The following is a 21,415-nucleotide window of genomic DNA, read 5'->3' as shown; positions in this document are numbered from 1 at the left end:
CACACACACACACACACACACACACACACACACACACACACACACACACACACATTATGTTACTGTTATTTCATTGGAGTCTAATTCCTATAAACAAACGATTAGAATAGGCTACGTAAAAGACGGCTACATAATGTTTCTGCATTGTCTTAGAAAGTACAGCGGCCCTAGTGTGAGTGTGCCCTTGAGCTACCGAGTTGCTCCGCAGTGTTTCTGATTTACTCAGTATCCCACGATGCACCGCGCTCAACGTCACACTCTCGCGACCAAACGTGGAAATCGCTCGTGGTAGCCATAGAGAAACCAACAGGGCGCTGGCTTTATTTAAGTTAAAACAAATACCTTTTCGACACGTTTTGGACCGGTTTCAGCTCCAGACGTGTGTTTGCGGACGCTCTTCTGACCTCCATTTCCATCTTCTTGGTCTTTTAAACGTTTTCGAAGGAAGTCAGATTCAACTTGAGTTCCAGTTTTCCACGAGCGTCAGGAACAGCAGCAATGAAGACGAAGGACGAGAAAACAGCCAACTTTCTGGTAGACGCCTCTCTGATTTATAGAGACAAATGTCCGGAGCTGTCACGGTACCTTCTGTAAGAAATGTTCTTTAAATGTCCGATATTTTCCACACCAATTTCCCTTTCCCTCCTTGTTTTGTTGTTGTAATGGCAGTATGTAGGCGCTAGGGGGAAGAGCTCGACCAGTGTTAGCCTTTTTTCTTTTTTTTTATTGCAACAGATTTGCTTACAAGTTCCGTTCCTACAAGAGCATAGAACAGTTAGGCATCAGTGTACAATATATAGTCCAGTCCAGTCCATCAATATTATAAAGTTCAGTAGGCATTATACCACATGGTCTTCTTCATTTGAGGGCATTATAATGAAGAGACATTAGAATAATGGAAAGTAATAATATAAGCAACTCATACACAAATATATTATACATAAACATATCTATTACCAGTGTTAGCCTTTATAATAAGTCCACGGTGTTATTACTTAATGAGATAAGTTGATTGATTTGCAAGCAAAAAAAAATCATGACCAACAACAAATACGTGTGTTTGTTAGTTTAAAGCATAAGTTATATATTGAATTGGCTTCTGTTGCTGTGCTGTGTGAATACAAAGACAATACTTTTTTTTTAGATTATAGCAGGAATTGTTGGTGGGGGGCCTTCACAAATCATTTGAAAATTGGCCGCAGTTGGCTACACATATCTGTGCATCTAGTGAGGCTTGACTTTGTCTCACGCTCATGTTTTCACTCCTTTGATACATTTGCCCATGAGGATGTTTTTGTGATGCACCATTGTTTGTGTTGTTGTTCTAGTGAAGTGAAACGGAGTGCGCCTGTATTACATGAATGGCCAATTGAAGCCAGATATGAGCCATTTGTTTTTTCCAGTGGCTGATCATGTGCAGGTCTGGTGGGCAAGCTTGCAGCAGTCTAACCTAACCTTCAGTCAGTTTTCCGCAGTTTTTGCATAGTGAATTAGATTTCATTGGTGAGGTGACGTCACAGCACCTTCCTAACAAGTATAAAAGTGAAAGCAACTGAAGAATAGTGCTGCATCCAAAAGACAATCTCTGTAATCATTGGGTACATGAGCCAGAAGGTCTGTAAGCCTCATCTCCTCTCTTGTATCTTTTGCATGGTTGTTGAAAAAGGACCCACGCAGAGTGCAAAGCATATCCCAAACATACCAACTGTCTTCATCTAATTAGCCTCCTGTTGGTCTCCTCATCCCTTTAGCATAAACACGATAGTAATTAATGCCAGTTATTAATTATTTTCTTCGTGTACAGTTTTGGCTTTAAACAGACATTTAATTGGTTTTCTTCTGTTGGCGCATCCAACAAAGTGGCAGTTATCTCATTGTGTTGAAAATGAATGCCGTGAATGTTATTTTAGGAGAAATCCTATTTACCCTTGTTCACTCAAATTCTCTTTCCTGTGTGTGTGTGTGTGTGTGTGTGTGTGTGTGTGTGTGTGTGTGTGTGTGTGTGTGTGTGTGTGTGTGTGTGTGTGTGTGTGTGTGTGTGTGTGTGTGTGTGTGTGTGTGTGTGTGTGTGTGTGTGTGTGTGTGTGTGTGTGTGTGTGTGTGTGTGTGTGTGTGTGTGTGTGTGTGTGTGTGTGTGTGTGTGTGTGTGTGTGTGTGCACTCTTGTGGATCATGTTTTAGTTGGGTTCCAGCCATGACCCCTGTATCCTCCAGTCTGTTTTTTCTATCACCTGAGCCAGGAAACTTGTGGGCAGAAAAAACATGGATGGAATGAAAAACAGGGGTTGTTTAATAGTGAAACCTCAAGTCAGGGTCGTTTTTAGAGATCTGTGTGAGTGAGCCCGTTACTATTTTCATACAATGATGTGTTCCCCAGATTTCGTGGTTATGATGAGTTGTGTTCGGGACATTTTGACCACATTTACCAATGACACGTTGTACAGCAGGAAAAGACATGCATCTGAATGTTTGGACAAAAAGCTGGAAAGACCTTCCAATCCTGGTTACATGCAACTGCAGGGCCCAGAAGACATAACTAGAAGGAAGCCACTTCAAGCCAGGGCCAAAATATACACAAAGTTGGATGACCTTTTGACTATTCCTTTGTCTTAACCCCTGAGTGTTAGTGTGGAAGGCAAATTAGTAAGGGAAAACACTGTTAAGAAGGAATATTTTACTATGAGTTTTTGGACACACAGTTCCTGAGTGGTGTACTGAGAGGAAATGAAAATGTTTCAACATCCATTTAGATAGCTGGCACATATGCAGGGCAGCTGTCAGCGTGCGTTGATGATGTTTTGAGTCCTAATTAACCGCAGCTGTCTTTCTTTTTTCTCCTGGGGGTTTCCAGTGTCTCTCCTCTTTCTCCAGTTTTGGTCATCGTGCGTCACTGGAGTGTTTGTTATTTGTGTGCCTGGCTGTCAACACACACACACACACACACACACACACACGCACACGCACACGCACACGCACACACACACTACTACTCCTGCAAATATTAGTTGGATATTGTGTTACTGCCGTTCTGCCACTGTCTTCACCTTCTGTCAACATGACGTGGATGTATTTGTGTGTATATGGTTTGCATCAGATCAGGGTTACAGTTGGTTTGAAAGTGATAGTGTAATTTTTTGGTCGAAGTGAACATGTTTCAATATTGACTTTTGGTAAAAGTTTTCAGAAAATGATTTCAGTCAAATCGTGTGTGCGCGTGTTTGTTTAGTGAACGTGACATGCTGTGACACGTGTTTGTTTTGGTCCTTGTGTGTGATGTGACGTCACTTTATTGTGGCTCATGTTGTCGGACTAGTGATGCAGTTTTCCAGTAAGATCATCATCATAGTTGTGTGTCCGGTAACTTGAGCCTGACTGAGTGCTTTGATAACCAAACTATGCAGGAGGTTTGCTGAACAAACAATGCTGCCGTTAAATAACCTCAAGTGCCTTTGTTCCGGATTATACTGTATGATCCATTTCTCTTTATAGAAACCAATTTTCTAGCCAACATATTTCTATTCGGGAAATCAATTAATTGAAAAAAACAAATTGTTTTGTAAAATATTGGTTCAACCAACCAGAAGTCGTAAACCATGTTACCATCCTATTGTGTTAGCACACTCATTTTTGCTTTCTAGTACAGCTGATGTCCATGCCAATTTCATTAGTTTTCCAGGTATTTGGTCATTAATAAATGTATTTGAAATGTGGACCAATTTATATTGCTAGATGAATAGTCAGGGGATCATTATACCGTACTTATCAAAGGTGTGTGCCAGTCTTAGTGGTAGGGGTTGATATGTTTCACTGGATAAGTGAACATTTTGATCTTTAGGTGGTAGTGCCGGTTAAAAACCAGGCCATCGATCTAACAGGCTGTTGAGAGAGTTTTCAGTCAGGACCAAAGTAGTAGGCTATACATTACTGATATCCTTAAGGATATAGGACCTATAAGTATAGGGGATTTAGATTCAGAGGATTATCAAAACAGCAATAAACCTAGCAATAAAATGTTCATATATCGCTTTTCATTTTCTGTACTTCGCTCCAGCCAGCTCTTCTCTCTTTATTAAACTATGACATCAATGGGCAACACATAATGCCCTGCCCTCAGCCCTTTTGCATGTAGGAGGGCTTTGTTGATCGCTTCTCTCAGTCGGCAGCAGTTCATTGTGAAGGGCCCCATATCTTCAGTGTTCATCACCACAACCAAAGTGTGCACTTAAAAGGAGAATGTATGACAGGCATGTTAATAAGATTAGTGCGGTGGAAGATGTCATTGCGGTGCACAGTTTCCGAGAGTTTGCTCAGCCATCGCGGGGAAGCAGTGGGGAGAGGGATTGTGGGTAGACACAATTCTCCAAGAATCCGGCTACTCCACACTTGAGTTGTGTAAGTGGTGTTTTGTGTTCGTAAGCCCTTTGCGCTTTTAGTACTGCAAAGCAATGAGGAATGTGTTTCATGTAGTAAGAATGTATTTGTCCGTAGTGTCCCGTTCATTTCATGATCATTCATTATCAATAGTAAAGAAGCACCTGCACCAGGAAATGTATTGAAAACCCGCTTACTCTCTAAAGAGGACTTTTATATCAGTCATGAATAATGAAGAAAGACTTTCTCAACAACTAACCAAATATTTTAGAAATTGTTTAAGGCCCCTGAGTCATTACCGTTCCTCTACAGAGTCACCACACCGGCCTCATAGGGCTCGTCTTCATTTCCAGTATTCTCTGACGGGGTTTCTGTATAATCTGATAGTTTAATCCAGTCCCTGATTATTAAATGGCGGGGGATTATTATGGGACAGTGACTCAGACTGTGGGATGGAGGGTTGTACATATTTCTCCACCCTGCCTCCAACATTGTCCAGCGATGTAATGCACCACATAAGGGGTGGTTGAGAATGCAAGTGGAGAGCGTCTACAAACCGCTGCCGCCAGACGCCACCACAGCGGCCAGCCGACAGCTCAGCTCAAAGTGTCTCCCCCTCCTCCCCTCTCTAAACAGCCATTCCCCCCCCTCTCATGGCACACGTGCAGCCAGACAGCAACATTTCCCTTCATCGATTTAAGCCCAGGGCTCATTTTAGCAGGACTTAGTATTGGCTTGGATAAAATGTTTGCACAAATATCTCATTGCGAGCGTTCCAAAATTAGAGGCAGGCTAGCAGTCACAGGGGGAGGGCGGAAGTATTGCCCTATATTGTTTGAGAGAATCCTGTTTGCTTTTCCGGTTGCATGTTTTCTACTTCACATAATGGGAGGGCTGTCTGTGGTAAACAACTTTTTTCTTTTCTTTTTACCAAAACTGGTGTTTACGTCTTGCAATGGCCTTATTTGCATGAATGTATTTAAGCAAAATTGTTGAATGTTACTTTTTTCCAATAAAATAATTGAATTAAAAACTATGAGGAACTAAATTAGTCCAAATCACTTTACCTCTTAACTTGTTTGTTATATGGGTCCGATGGGAAATTAGCTGCTTTAATGCAAATTGAGAAGGGCTTATTAAAATAAATGAATATGCATGTAGAATTGGTATGAATGTTGTTCTCTCCAGAGAACCAAAATCTTTATCAGTTCAACAGAATCTGTAATAATTATTTTATTTATTTTATAAGCTTTACTTCATTATCATCCTGTATTAATGGAAATTAAGCTTACTGATTCATTTTGTGTATATTATGTCTGATCTTGCCTTTTCTTTTTCTTTTCTAGGCAGTGGTGCGTGAAGGCCTATGGTAAGTCAAGAGACAAAGAGTGATCTGAATTCTTTTTTCACCATTTTTGTTTGATCTAAATATTTGCACAAGTTCATCAGGGCGTTTAATATCCTCAAAGAGCCGAATGCAGTTAGTAAGGAGGACCTAGTCAAACGGCTCGTCTAGGTTGATAAACCTCACTAAATCCTCAGCCAAACACACTGAGTCAGCCAGCTGTCTGAAGCACACTGCTTGGTGTGATCAAACACACACATACACACACACGCGCACACGCACACAGGTCCATGGGAACCAAAACCACATAAATAGATAGTGGCTGAGGCTGTTTGCGCTTTTCCCTGCGAACTAGCACAAGGGTTGTTTCCAAAGTGAAAAACATGGTGTTTGTTCAGAACATTATTTGTAGAACTTAATTGCTTGTCAAAAAACAAAAAGGTGTAATTTGACATGGCCTTATTAAGTTTACAATATCAAGTGTTGTTTGGCAAACATCTTGTTTTTCTGTGACTAGATAGAAATATGGGATGATTTGATGATGCGGATAGTAATCAGCTGAAAATCTTTTTAGCTTTGCTTAAAGATCTCCTATTATATTACTTTTCTGGTCTTAATTTCTTGTAAAAAACTGCTATAGAGCAACCTGACAGGAATCACATCACAAAAAACTATGTAGATTTTCAGGAAACGCTTCCTCTCATCTGGGCGATTCAGCAGTCTCTGTCCACACTCGGCTTTGTGCTTCTCCGCCCCTTCTGCCCCCCCCCCACCTCCGAACCCCACTCAGTTGTGATTGGTTACCTTCCTTCCGGAACACTTTCAGCAGCGCGCGGAAAGATTTGAGAGCAGGAAGGTGGGGGCATGGCCGGAGCGCGACACCACGTTGCAGCATTACCATACATGGAAAAATCCGGGAACGTGACGACACGATGGCAGGAAATTTTAACCGATTTGAATAAGTGAATTCTCGACCGGCTGCCCTAGTGTTTAGCGCTCTGCACAGCCACCCCAGACGGTCAGCAGGGAATACGTCTAAATGCATGTACGTAATTATTTGATACGCTAGTATGGTTAAACATGACTATAAATCATTATAACAACATTTATAGGTCATAAAAGTCGAAAAAGTATAATAGGTCCTCTAATGTACTACAAATTAAAGAGAGACACACATGTGAACAAACTACCCATTCTCACTCTCACGTACACTTCCACCACTTTACCTACCTGGGTATATCGGTGTTGAAAAGAAACCTGCACAAAGACAACACAGCAGAACAATGTGCTGAATGATAGGTTTTTGGTTAATCTGTCTGCCTCTCTCTCATCTTCTCAGCCCCACCAAATGAGAACCCCCCCAAGCTGATCCAGAACATGTCGGTGTGTCCCTGCTGTTATCAGTGGCGGCTGCCCGGCAACCATCGCATGCGGCTGCGGCCCAAGCAGCGACCACCAGCGCGCATTCAGAGCGTCCTGCGCAGGAAGGCCAGGGGCAAACGACTCAGCCTGGTGCAGAAGAACCTGCTGCAGCGCTTTGAAAAGTCCTGCTCTGTACTGGTGAGAAAAACAAACACTACACAACCCTGCACACACCTGCTTAGGTCCTAGGCATGATATTCTGAGGGTATGATAACCTTAAGAAAAAAATACCACGGTATCACAGTATAGCAATATCAGCTATACCAGGGGTGTCCAAACTACGGCCCGCGGGCCAACTGCGGCCCGCTTTTTATTGGCCCGCGGCCGATTTTAAAAATATAATGCAATATGGCCCTTTGAAATTTTTTTTTTTTTTTTTTTTTTTGCATTTCTTAGTTAACCCACTAGTGCAGGGGTGTCAAAACTGATTGATTGGCCCTTGGCACATTTTAAAAATATAATGTAATATGGCCCTTTTAATTTTTAAATAATCTAAATGCACTCATTATATTACAGAGAAATATGTCCCATAAAAGAAAAAGAGCACCAAGGCCATCCCAGAGGACCCTGCATACTATTTTAATTTAAATTAATATTATTATGGAAAATCCATGTGTCCTTCTCCAATAGTTTCTAATTCATCTGACACAGTGTTTACATTTTTTTTCATACAAAATTCTTCAGCTTTAGCCTCTTAATTTCCCTCTCAAAGTGCACCAGATTCATGCATTTCACTTTAAAAACTTTAAAAAATTGGAGGGGCGGGATCTCGGCTGGCTACTATTTTCACCAAGCTGGACATTAGACGTAAAAGCAGAAAACACTGGGTGTATTAATGGCATTTAACAAGAGGGGGGATGTATCTTTTTAATGTGCAAGTAAAGTGTTGCCGTGAAGAAGGATTACAATTTACGAAGACACTATGAAACTAAACATCAGAGCAGCTACATGTCCTGATAAATGTGTTATTTTTGCAAAGTGGCCCGGCCCTTCGTAGATTTTTCTGTATGTGGCCCTCAGTGAAAAAAGTTTGGACACCCCTGAGCTATACCGTCATTAAACCATAATAAAATAAATAATTAAATTATTCTAAAAGTGAGCACTTAAAGTGAGCAGCCCAAGAAGGTTTTTAGAGACATGCTCACTTTCTACACATTTCTCTTCTAAAAGCAGTTGTGATGCAGGAATATCTTGACCATTAATAGACTTGAATGTTAACATCATGTGTGTTCTAGTACCTTAGAACGGTATGACAGCGATAATGGCGGATTGAAACCTTGACTTTTTCATGTTGCGTATACCTTAAACTGTTATCGTCCCATACCTATGTTGTACTGTACTGCACTGCAGCATTTTTCATTGGTGATCAAAATGATATTGCATCACTATTTATTATAACCTAACAAGCCCTGCAATGTCTCTAAATGCATTTTTTTCCCCAGTCATCATTGCCATTTTAGATTTATGAAGTCATTTGTATTCGTTCCACAGAATGTGTCTCACAGTCTTTGCAGTGGTCCCATTAAGCTTAACCGTAAGAGAACTAATGTTGCCAGACAGTGCTTTGTCACCCTATTCCCTCCCACTGCTCCCGTAATTGTTATAGTGGTCCTTATTGTCAGTCCTTCTAATGGATGGCACCAGGCAGGGGCAAAATGGAGAGCTTGTTTTGTCCTCCACTCCAATCCACTCTACTGATAAGCACATTTAGATGAGGGAATGGGCAGTGGAGCTTGTGGCTATCTGGTGCTCTGACATCAGCCCAAGAAAGAGCAGCTCCAGAGGAAATACTGCTGCCTCGTTAAAATCCGCTTTTTGTTCATTTAGTATTCAAGCGCTCGCCCCGCGGGCCGGTCTGAACCCACACTATATATATATCTGTTGACTGAGGGCAAAGAGGAAGACGGATGGGAAGAGGGAGCAGGAATTAAACGGGTGCTGAGATAAGTAGAGGTGAATGAGACGGGAGAGTAAAACAGAAAAGGTGGAAAAAGCAAGAGGGTGGAAGGCAGATAGATAAGAAAGGTGAACAGGAGAAGTCAAGTTGTGGACTGTAGTCTTCTCATAACCTTAGTTTGTATGCAGCATAGGCTTTAGTGGCCCTTCCTGTACTATGTCTGTAGACTTTGGTAAAGGTCCGATCCAGGGTTTTTAGTGAACTCAGATACAATTAATAAGTACCCAAATGAAAATAAAATAATATTTAAAAGAAATAGCCCCAAAAATAAGAAGCAATCAATACTCAACTGCATCAAAGCTGCTCCAACATGGATTTTATGAAACATGACCTCACAGGGAATTCTCCTTACATCAGAAATGTAAAATCAAAGGAATAATAAAACAATGTGATGCTGTGTAATGTCATGACACAAAGACTTATAGAAGAGCTATCAAACAGAATAGTCATAACGATAGTGTTTGCAAAGTGAAAATGTACACACCACTAAAAAAAAGTACATTGAACCGCTACCAACTGCCAGGTGTAACTTTAATGTAGATTCTATGTGAACTTGTTTATCGGCAGAATGAATGCAAATGTTAGCCTGCTAAAATATAAACTGTTTAGATTCAATAGTGAACCTGTGTAACTCTTAGCTGCTACACCACCCTTAGCTATACATCACTGTGTTGTGTGTTGAACCCTGAATGCCTCAGCCATGACTGTGCACCTCTCCTTTTACTCATTTCGTCAACAGTGTTTTGGTTTGGACAGAGATATTGATGCTTGTTCGTCACTAGACATTCTCGTAAATGTATACACAGGGGGTATTTTTACCCCCTGTTTTCACCGCCACTCGCCTATCAAATACAGGAGGTTCAATGGGGCAACAGGTCAGGACACACAAGGCGGGTGTCATGCACCTGTGCCCTGCAGAAGGGTCACAGCGAAGCGATACCCGTTTAAATGTAGAGTGGTGTCGGTGCGAGATAAGAGGAGGAATGTGCGCTGCTTTTCTCTGCCTCCCTGTCTTCGTGCTGATGAACAGAACACAACAACCGTGACAGAGGGAGAGAGGGGCTCAACACAAGGGCCTGAATAAAGAGATTAGCGTTAACTGGTTTCCTCTTTATAGATAGTGTTCGCTCATAGTTAGGATAAAAGGAGAATGACACGGTAACAGAAATAGTAGCCTTTTTTAAAATAGCGCTCTGTGACTGTCGATTCATTTTAACTCTATGGAAAACAATATCCACTTCCTTGGAAACTGCCATAGTAAGATATTGTGTAGCAGTGATGTACCCGGGATTTATTTTGTTTGTTCATGTTTCATCATTTTATTGTTTTATTTTTAGTAGGCCAGACTTGTGTGGAACGGCTGTGTATAGAACATTCTGCTCATCTTACCGTAAGTCACGTGGCATTTAAAAGGACTGCTGGGGAAATAATCAAAACACGCTGTTGTATAAATTTATTGTCACGTCTGTGTCCACTTTTAAATGGATGTTTATTGAAAGCGAGGTGTGAGTATTTGCAGACACAGATGTCAAGCTTTGCTCTCATCCTACTATCTAAACACTTTGAATAAACACGTATTGTTTGTTTTTTTAACCACATTCCCGTTCATACGCATAGTGGTCGGCAGTATTTATGTTCAAGGGTGTAAATCCCCTTCCTTTCACGCCCTATTGCTCTCTCTTTAGGGTGTATTTATGTGCGGCCCTGTGGGTGGATGCCAGTGAAGGATATGCCTTCATCGGCTTTGCACAGGTGACATCTTAGAGGTATTATAAAACGGGTATGTTTGTGCATGTCGAGCAAGTTATCTAGCATTGGGAATAATTTGGATTGTTGCGCCATGAGAGAGGCAAAGTCCCTAAATGGAGCGAAGGATAGCCCCCCTCCCCCTAAATCCCCCCTTGTTGTTCTCTTCCCTTACAAGCACATATTTATACTTCCCAGGAGAGTTGTGTGTGTGTGTGGTTCTTCCTGATGGTTCACCTGAAGAGTTCCCCTTTTTCCCAGAAGAGCCGTGTCCTCCAGACATTAAATCCGTCCTCTCATTGTGATTGATAACGCCACTTTTCTTCTTGACCTCACCGACCACCTCTCGTTCCCCTTTTTCATCTCTTTTTTTTCTTGCACTCTCCAAACCCTACCAATTCCTTTTCTCTTGCGTTCTATCCCTCAACGCATTTCCCTGACCACCCTCACTTTATCCTCATCTCTCTCTGCTCGTCCTTCCATTATTTATGATCCTTTCAATCAATCAATCAATCAATCAATAAATCAATCAATCAATCAAACTGTATTTGTATATCACTTTTAATACATAGTGAAGGCAATACAAAGTGCTCTACAGAACAAAACCAAACGAATCCTCCAATCCACAGATCGAGCAACAAATGACATTCAGAAATTAAAAACACTTAAATCCAACAGAACCTGATGAACACAGACTGAATAAATCAACTAAAAGCATTGATCAGTAGAAGTGTAAAACAAGTGAGGAAAAAGTCTCAAGTTAATAATTAAAATAAATCATTTTAAAAATAAAGTTTATATACGAATAGTAAAGCAGTACGATTGTAAAACAAGTAAAAGGACATATTAAAGTCGGTGAATGAGATTCAATTAAAAGCCAAGCTAAATAGGTGGGTCTTGAGTCTTCCTTTTAAAAATATAAACAGCGCATCTCTGTGTCACTCTTCACTAGAGTGTTTGTGGTTGGAGAATGTTCCTTGTCAATGGGGAGCAGGAGACGTTGATGTCTGGCGGCTGCATTGCCTGTTTCCTCTCAGGGAACTTTTTAAAAAAGCACAGAGGACTGTGTGCAGCCGAGTGACAAAATGACACATGGGTTGGTTTTGGGGAAGGGAATGGCCAGGAGGTAAAAATCTACAACAGCAACAGTGGTGGCCTTGAATGCTTTAGATACAAACAGACGAGACTTTTTTGGGACCTGGAAACAATCACTCATGGCTCACGTGTGTATGGATTTAGCACAGTGTTTGTATTGAAGTATTTTAAGCCAGTTAATACACACATTGTACAGTGTAGCAGCAGCAGGCACGACAAGTCGGTGCCAGCTGGGTTTGTGGACTGACAACCTAAGGAAGCCTACAGGGCCTAAACATACAATACTCTAACACGCATATTTAGAATGCATGAATATTCGTTTCCTACTCAACACCTACAATAAACCCTGGACTAAGATCAGATTCAGCTTCTGCTCCCCAACTGTCATCATGTATGTAACCCCAGATATAAAGCAGGATAAAACTGACGCTACACCATAACACCAGCATGTCATCTCCCAATTAGCCTCTGCACCGATCTTCATTTCGTTTCACCACCACTATTAAAAGTCCACTCTGGAACTTGGCAATCCCTACTGTTGGCTCAACGTTAAATTGGCACAAGTGTAGTAGAGGTTTGGAAGCCTCCATGATTTATTTTTTGGATCCACACTTCAACAGCATTTACACTTAATTGCTTCCTGTAACCATTCTGTCAGTCATGTTAACACACGTTAAAATGCGTATCAATTTAATTCATCACATCTCTTTTGTAAAGCCTCATATGTGACACACGTGCCATTAGTTACCTCCCAAGATGACCCCATAGGGAGCGACAAATTCAGATCTTTCACTAAGCTGCTGTATTGTTTATTTCTATACCCCGGAAACAAACCACCTGATCTCAGAGCAGCTGCACCATTGAACGCAGCTGGCCCATCCACAGGCCAAGTGCATAAAACTGTGTGTTAAAACTGTGTGTTAATTCACAACTGTGCATGGCAACTCAAAATATTTATAAAGCCAGCCGCTGGTTCTGTTTTAGAATCATTGTGGAACTGGATGCACAAACCTCCTTTTCACTCCCACGGTTAGAAACGCTCTTCAGCATGTGTTTCCACAGCAACAGTTGTGCGCACTCCACACCTTACTAGACCTGTCAGTGAGAAAAACAGCAAAAATAAGTGCAATTTTACCGACTCCGACACACCTCCTATACAGCACAGCAGGTGACGTAAATAGCCTGTTGCTAACTATAGCATACCCCTTACCATACAACTAATTACCACATGTAAATGCAATGACACCTCAATCATCTTTATCAATCATGTGAGGGATGACTTTTGATTGTGCTTCACAATGCAGGGTTAAATGAAAACATCATAAGCAGGAATGATGATGATGATGGCTCAATGAATGAAAAGAATGGTAAAATTCCTCACTCTTAATAATAATAAATTAAGTTTATGAATGCGTCTCTGATATTTTAAAGAGTGCAGTGTGAACTGCAAAAATAACAACGCAATCAGTGAAATTGACAAACAACCCAAACAAAGAATGTTAACGCTGAGTTTTTAGTTTCTGTCATATTTCATGTGCACTTGATCACATCACCGCCATCTATCTCAGTGTAAACTGTGTGTAAATGTGTGTGTATGCTATAAAATATCCTTGTGTGCATTAGTATTGCTGACATCTGGTCCCTGGTGTGTGTGTGCTTGTGTCATGACATTTTGTAAACTGAAGAGCAGGCTTTTAACCCTTGCAAACAATCATCCATGTGTGTTTTGTAAGTTTGTAGATTTACGCAATATCAGAGGCATTTGTTCTCACAGTATTTCGTCATAGGATATTATTTGATGTCATACTCATCAATTGATTTTCGCTCCGGTTTGTTTTGAAGCAGACCTGCTGGGGAATGGAGGATGAGATGTGACCGTGATCAACACATACAGAGATGGAAAGAAAGAGAGAGAGAAACAAACATGATATTTTTTTTTCATTTCATTTATTTTAATGCCAGTGTGCAGCAGCTCTGCATTCAGATCAGGTGTCTCTGTGTGTTTACCGAGCAGCCTGCCTCCAGATAGTGTGACTAAGTGGCTGACTGCACCCTCACAGCTTGCCCAAGTATTGATCCCCAACTTTCTCTTCTGCTTTTGGCTTTGTTGTGCTGCATTGATGTGTTCTCAAATGACTTTCACACACATCCTGCGCGGGTATTTTTCCGTTTTGATTGCACGCACACACAGACATTTTGAAAACGAAACATTTGGCACTTGGCACAATTCAGTTCCAAAACTCTTATTGGTACCTCATTCTGTCACTCACTCCTATACTCTACTCAACTTACCCCCTCTTGGGTGGTATCGTACTGCCTAGGTCAAATTAATCAACCCAGGCTGACCTCTGGCAGCCGAGAGAAAGACAGGAAGGGAGGTATTTATGGAGCGGTGGCTATGAATAGAAGGAAGGTTCCATCTGCAGGATTGATTTATGTGGGTCTTTGTGTGTTGGCGTGTCTGTGTTTCTGTGTCATTTCACTTTCTCTATGCAATTTCTCCTCTAATTCTCAGAGTGTGAATAATCTCTATAGGCGTGTGTGTCACAGGGTGGCATAAATGGATGTTACAGGGGGAAAAAAGTACACGTGAAAGGTTTGAAGTGAAAGGCCTGGCAGGTCCCAAAGGGCAGAAGCAAAGATTTCTGTGTCAATTAGGACCCCCGTCTTCTCAGTGGGCCCAATATGAGGTTACACCTGGTCAACTTGGCGTAGCTTCTGCTGCATGACACACAGCCATAAAAGGTCTTAAAAGGTCACACCTTGTAAGTGAAAGGGTTACTGGTGATTTAATTGTGATGCTGGCATATTTTGTCTTTTATTTTATTTTGGAGGATGCACAACAGGTGCCTATGCAACTTGCACCTTGCTGTAGTATTAAAGGTCAAAGTTGTGTACTGTACTGTATACACAGGTTAGAGGCAGTATTAGCGATTATCTTTTTTTCTTTTATGGTGGATTTCAGATTAATATTATAATCAAAAGTCATGCTTATGCTACATATGGTAGACCTAGATTTTCCCAACAGATTTCAACAGTCGTCCTTAATATTCCCCTGGCTGCGTTTAGGCAGTTGTGTATACTCCTACTACTAACTCTGAAGCTGCAACATGGCGCCTTTGCCATATGCTTGTCTGGCCGCTGTGTAAGGCTGTCTGCTGCCAGGATCAACAGCACAAGATGATGAAATCAAATCTCTCTCCGCTCCATTGCTTTCACGTGGGTCCCACCGAGTGCATTCACTACATGTCAAAGGATTAGCGTACATTAGACGTGGTACACGTGATGGCTTGGTTTTCATTTCAGGTTTGTCATGAGTTGTCAACACTCAGCAGTCGCCACACTCTCATTGTGTGTCTCTCTCTTTCACACACACACACACACACACACACACACACACACACCCCTACACACCTCTTCACACACCTCTTCACACCTTCTTGTCTTGGAGCCTGTCATGTCAGTGCTTCAGTGCAAGCCAGCTGATGATAGCGGGGCCACTAGTGGTAACCAGAGGCCAAGTGGATAAACAGTGTGGAGCTGTAAACATCCCTCTGCAGCCAGCGGTCTGTCTGTGTTTGATCCACTCCACTATGAGCCACACACTCTTCTTTGGCTCTGGCATGTTTTTTCCTTTGGCAATCATTGGATAGTCAAAGAGATCAAACCCGGTCACTCTAGGCTGTCACCTCAATGTCCACTGCCCTAATCACTTGCATGTGTTCCAGCACTATTTATAACGGAGGAACAAATAGTTTTTGTTTGAGTATTTTCACCACCGGTTTCCTGTTTATATTTGATCAGATGAAACTTTAATGACCTGCAGGAGGAAATTGGTTGTATTGTAGCAGGAATTAACAGGCCGTAGTGATGGAAATGTTCTGAATAAATACAGGTTAATGGCAGCACTTCAAACTGTGTTGAGTTGGAAGGATGGATGTCAACAGAAATAGGGTGAACATTTGAGGGATGCACGTGCAGCAAAACAGACGTTGCCAGTAATTGTTTGCAAGAGGCAGGTGTCACTTTCTCAAAAACTAAAACGTGTGTGTTCAAAACTTGTTTTTTCAGTCTTGAAGGATAAGTAGTGCATTTAAGCCTCTTAGCTACAACTATTCCATTCTTCATCAATTCTTATCAATTTCTGAAGTGTCTCACTGTTTAGAATTCCCTTGGGTTGTTGTTTATTTCAATATACATTTAGAGTGGAAATTATCTGACTTTCATTGATTTTTAAGTTGTTTTAGATAAAGTACATTTAGTATTTTATCTGCTATATTTATCAAGATTTGTCAAAGGGAAGTTGTGCAGGAACACCCATGGTTGGGTCACACATTTATTGTTAGAATAGATATATAGAAATGTCCTCCTGCACATGAACCCATATCTAGAGGAGTGCCACTCTACCCACTAGAGGCCACACCACTCTACTCTCTAAGCCCTGAAAAAACACTATAATAACAAGTCTCACATCCTTTGCCATGTCTCTGTAATATTAATGCGTTTCTTTTTGGAGAAGACACAAAGAAAGATAAGCCTGCAAGACAGTGTGAGAGCTGCATATCTGTCGTTAACTTTATCCCCATTGTGTTCAATAAAACACCCTGTTCCAGCTTTATCTGCAACATCAGCATATCTGCCTTGAGTTGTTAGGACTTTATACAGCAATTGCAATCACACTCGCTTTAAGCTTTGCTACGGTTTCAGAAGAGTGTCGGTTAATTCAAGTTCGGGAGAGATAATGAGGTTGATGAAATGGGCTTTTATTGCTGAATGTTCCCTTTTCAATGTGGCGCTTCATTTGCTGAATAGAGCCTTGCATATTTAGGAGTGGGAAAGAAATCAAGTTTGTTCCACTGTAGTGATCACAATAACTCGGAAACCAAACAGTAAAACAAAAATACCTAATGTTCATGCCTCCTCCATAGAGTGATACTGTGATGTTTAGAATAGGAAACACTTTCCTGAGTTGTTTTGGAATTATTGAGCATTACATAGTCAATACTATTGTTTTGCTGAAAAAGTAATGGGGTATTTAGTTCTGGTAGTTTATTTTTTAAAGGCAGTGTTAATAATGAAATCAGCACACTGGCCTGTGTTTTTGATAACCTCCCATGTTCAGCTGTACATTTACAACATGAGGAAATAACTTCAAATATCATTAGTCAAAAACTATCTCCGGGCAAACTGAGCCTCTTTATTCTGACAGGAAGATCTTTTCTACAAATATAAAAATCATTTATGACATGATTTTGCATACGGAAACAATGTGATATATTTCAGGCCTTTTATCCTATGAGGGACATTTTGTTTGCAAACAAGGATGTGTCTGGGAAAAGTCTAGTTTAAATTCAATTGTCACCACTAACAAAGCCTTCAGCAGGTCAACCAAATCAATGTCTGTCCCTCAGATTAGTAAACCCCATTTGGCAGTGCATTGGTCAGTCCTCCTCTGAGCCACACCCCTGTGCAAAGATAGGCGGGGTCAGTCGCTGGGCCTGGTCTGTATAAAGCAGGACACGCGGGCTCATGTAGTAAACACTTCCACACACGGCCAAGTGAAAGGAAAGAGGAACTAAACGTAACTCCCGCTGCGTCGAAACCCAACTCTCCAACACTCCCAGAGCAGACACCTGTCAGAATCTGAAATGGCTACCTTCGTGTCGGTGAGTTTTTCCGTCTCATCAGCTTTCAGGACTGTCAACAGCTCTTGCAGACAGGGCTGACCTCTGTAGTGCTGGTCTGCTCTGACAGAGTTTTTTTTTTACCATGTGTAACTCTCGATGGCTTGTCTAACTAATGGGAGACAAAGTAAGAACGTTTATACAGGGAGGAAAGTATAACTGGCTCTCCTGTGCATGAGTTTTTAATCTCTACAAGAGTTGGTTTAAGCTGCAATGAAACAATATTGATGTGGCAATATTGATTTCTGATCCATCATGCCAGTGAAGCTAATTTGAATTGAACTGAAACAAACTACTTTCTGTAGCACTAGCTTGTCAGCTCATCACCGTGAGATGAAACAGTGGATATGTGCTCCATTATGTTCTTATTGGTTGATTGACCTATGATTTTATAATGCTGTGATAAACATGCACTGTGGTTTGTGCCAGACACAGTCTAGTTACGTGCGCTAAACCCTTTTTATTTGGACAAAAGCCCTTGGTAGACAGGAGTCTGGGATGCCATTGGTTGTCTTCTCATGACCCGGCTGTTGGGTCTTGGGTAACTCTCACAAGTGTCTGCATGTTTTGCCTTATATAGAGTCTTGTGTAATCAGTGCCAGGAAATGGATGTAAATACTCATATGAGGCACTGCAAAGTGTAAACTCTACTGAAATTCCAAAGTAATTGAAGAGATCGTAGAGATAAGCTGAAAAAGGTGGCTGGCTGATCTTATAGCACCCATACCCTGAATAGTTGAAACTGCATGGCAACAGCCCCACCTTGCCCTCTCATAGGCTAATTCGCTGTCCCCCATCCGGGTTCGACTAATCCAGTTATTTTCATACCTGTACAAATATCCAAAGGTAAAATAATCTTGGGGATGTTTGGCAGGGCCCATAGGATAAGGCTAGTTATGTGAACCATGTACAGCTGTGCATTAGCTTCCTGTACCCCCTTCTGAACTATTGTGAGTTAACTGCTGTGAGTTTTTGGGCCACCCTGCATCACCCTTGGGCGTATGAGCAATTCTCAATACAACTCCCTTGTCTGGAAATCACAACTGCAGCTAGACCTGCACTCTGTGTCCCTGGAGTTATTCTCGACATAAATCGATGCCTAGCCTCAGTCACAACAAACTGTTGTGTTTCCCAGTGGAAGAGAAGGTACCGTCTGTGCTGCGTGGAATGTAAAATAGTAACTGAGGTGACAAAGGCTTCACCATCCCTCACTTGGATGTACATGATTTATAGATAGTTTGGTATGATACTGGAGTATGTTGAAGTATCTTTTTGAAAACCTGCAGAATGTTCTTGAGAAATATCCCTACGGGATACCTTGTATGCCTTCACTTCAAAAACCACATAACGTATGAGAGGGATATAGCTGCATCCATGCAATATTAATATGTTCCTTTTCCTCTTCTTATCCTAGATGGCCACCTGCCACACTTGTAATACAACAACCAGACACAAAGGAATGAACAGGGACTATATATCGACCCTCGCCAAGACCCACAGCACACCAAGGAGCGCTGCTAAACACAAGACGCCGCAGTCAGCCAACAAAACCATCGTGACCACACCCAAGACTCCTGGCAAAGACACCAAGACACCTGTTCATTCACCTAGGTGAGATATTTTAAGGTAGTTGCTATTAATATCCCCTGAGCCAAGATTTAAGATATAACCTTCCGCGACTAAACTTAGGTGTCACAGATATGTGAGAGGAAGATGTGCCAGGCATGTTAGAACGATTAAGTTTCTATTTATTCAGCATTAAGAGAAACTGTAGCTAGCTACGTACTTAGTAGTACGTGTTGCAATCCATGTTTGCCAGAAAATATATTTGTTGACAGCAGACTTATAACAATACCTGTCAACCAACAAAACTATCAAGTTACTTTATCTTAACTTGTATGTTTCCCTGTTTTAATTTTTTTCTTCATTTTCCTTTCTCAACTCTCTTTTTCTCTGCAGGTCTTCCACCCCCTCCTCCACTAAAGGTCCAGGCTCCTCTTCGTCCAAGCCCACCTCCAAACCTAAAAATTGGGTGGTCCAGCGTCTCAGCAAGATACTCATGCGAGAGGACAACCAGAGCAGCAAGAAGGGGGGCTTGAAAGATTTTCTCTCCTCACTTTGAGAGTCTCCTGAAATTCACCTTGTCTTTATGTTTGCTCTTAAAAAAACAACAAGGGGCTATACCCATGTTGTAACCTGTTTACACCTAAGGCTAAGGGGGCACTGAGTTTGGTTTCCGAGGCAGTGTGGTAAGGGTTACAGTTTGCCCAGCAACACACAACTATTGCTGGGCTGTTTGGAATGGCACTCCTGGTATCCTGAATGTGAACACTCGGGAGCACTGGGCTGGTTATTTCAACTATTAATCAGGGTTACTACGTCTGCAGCCGAACCCAGTCGGAGGAGAATGCTACCTTTGTCTGAGTAAGCACAAGCCTCTTGTTATCTCCTACAATGAGGCTGCTATTTTAAGGATTATTTAGTATTTATCGAATGGCAGAAGCATTGCAGGAAGCGCAACTTTGTTCAGTGGCGGCATTTGTGGCATGACAATGCTGATAGACATACCAATATACTTCTCCATTTTGCATCTTAAATATACTGTATATGTATAACTATTTCATATGCATACTACTTGATGTCAAAAGTTTTGTATTTGAATTTCTTTACTTACTTGTTAAGCTCTCTCCAGTGGGGAGATGTGTCTGTGTAAATTGATTTGGCATGGCATTGGCTGAACATGAAAAATGTATGTGGTTTTTTTTTGCCACTGTTTGCATTTTTGTACTTGCTTACAAATTATTTTTGAAACTGAGCCCCGTCGCCAGTGACGATATTTGCAATTATCATGTAAAACGGGTCTCACCAGTTTCTGTTTACATTGATTAGGCCCAACTGCCTAAAACATCACTGACAATCAACATTGTCAGGACTTTACGTTGTCTTTCTATATTGTTTTTTATGTTTTTTTGTAAGGTAACTTTGTAAGGTTTCATAATTTTGCTAAGAGCAGGCATTTAAATATATGTACTGCATTTTGTACTGCCTGAATACCTATCCCTTTTCCATTAGCTATTCAATGTACATGTGTTTAAATCCTGAAATACCTCACATTTGTATTCCACCTACACTGTGATTCTGTCAAATAAAACCTTTTTCAGTCTGTGAAACAATGTTTTTTTTTATTTCACGGATAAGCACTTTAAATATTTAATACTGCAACTACTACTGATGTCTTCACACGTAACATTGATCGCCTGCCAAACTTGCATCTAACTAACTCATTCTGATAACAGTATTCATCCCTAAGAAAAAATGTGTACCAAGGATTTCAAACATGGCAAATGCATTGTAAAATAAAATGACAAATTACAGCATTAAAAAGAAAGGGAGAAAATCAGAAAAGACAGCAAAACAAAACATGCATTAAAGTAGGCCTACATGAAAAGTGTATTTTAAAGTATTAAACTGTATAGAGAAATGCAGTTTAGTGCTTTAAGTAGGGTTGCAAAATTTCGGGAATTGTCAAAGTTGGAAACTTTGTGGGAATTAACAGGAATAAATGGGAATTTACAAAATTTAAAGCAAACCAAATGCACTAAATCCTTTAAACTATGTTATTTCAGTCCTGGCAAACGTTCTAGAGTAGACAGTAAAAAGCAGTTTTTTCAACAACGTTTTATAATATTTATGAGCATTTCATTTCAAATCTGATTTTTCTTAAAGCTTATTGAGACACCCAACTTGATATCATATATTGCTTTTTACTAGACCAGGTTTAGAGAGGCTTCAACAG

General features: G+C 41.0%; 1 protein-coding gene across 1 annotated transcript; it reads left to right on the top strand.

Annotated features, from left to right (window-relative positions):
* Positions 1 to 304: 304 nt before the first annotated feature.
* On the top strand, positions 305 to 20,712 carry rmp24 (ribonuclease MRP subunit p24). The gene is made up of 5 exons (XM_080044904.1): positions 305 to 590; positions 5,717 to 5,739; positions 7,055 to 7,275; positions 19,034 to 19,230; positions 19,579 to 20,712. Exons 1-5 carry the CDS (start codon positions 499 to 501, stop codon positions 19,739 to 19,741), a joined length of 696 nt encoding a protein of 231 aa, XP_079901030.1. The 5' UTR covers positions 305 to 498; the 3' UTR covers positions 19,742 to 20,712.
* The last annotated feature ends 703 nt before the right edge of the window (positions 20,713 to 21,415 follow it).

This window comes from Ammodytes marinus (genome assembly GCF_949987685.1).
Source record: "Ammodytes marinus genome assembly, chromosome: 17".
Lineage (NCBI taxonomy): Eukaryota > Metazoa > Chordata > Actinopteri > Uranoscopiformes > Ammodytidae > Ammodytes > Ammodytes marinus.
The sequence above is the reverse complement of the archived record's forward strand: the minus strand, read 5'-3'. Positions and strand labels throughout refer to the sequence as shown.

Excerpts from the sequence above, each read along its gene's own strand:
- rmp24 (XM_080044904.1), top strand. The coding sequence starts at position 499 with ATGAAGACGAAGGACGAGAAAACAGCCAACTTTCTGGTAGACGCCTCT. Across the intron at positions 591-5,716 it reads GAGCTGTCACGGTACCTTCT|GCAGTGGTGCGTGAAGGCCT; the intron begins GTAAGAAATGTT and ends TTTCTTTTCTAG. Across the intron at positions 19,231-19,578 it reads ACACCTGTTCATTCACCTAG|GTCTTCCACCCCCTCCTCCA; the intron begins GTGAGATATTTT and ends TTTTCTCTGCAG.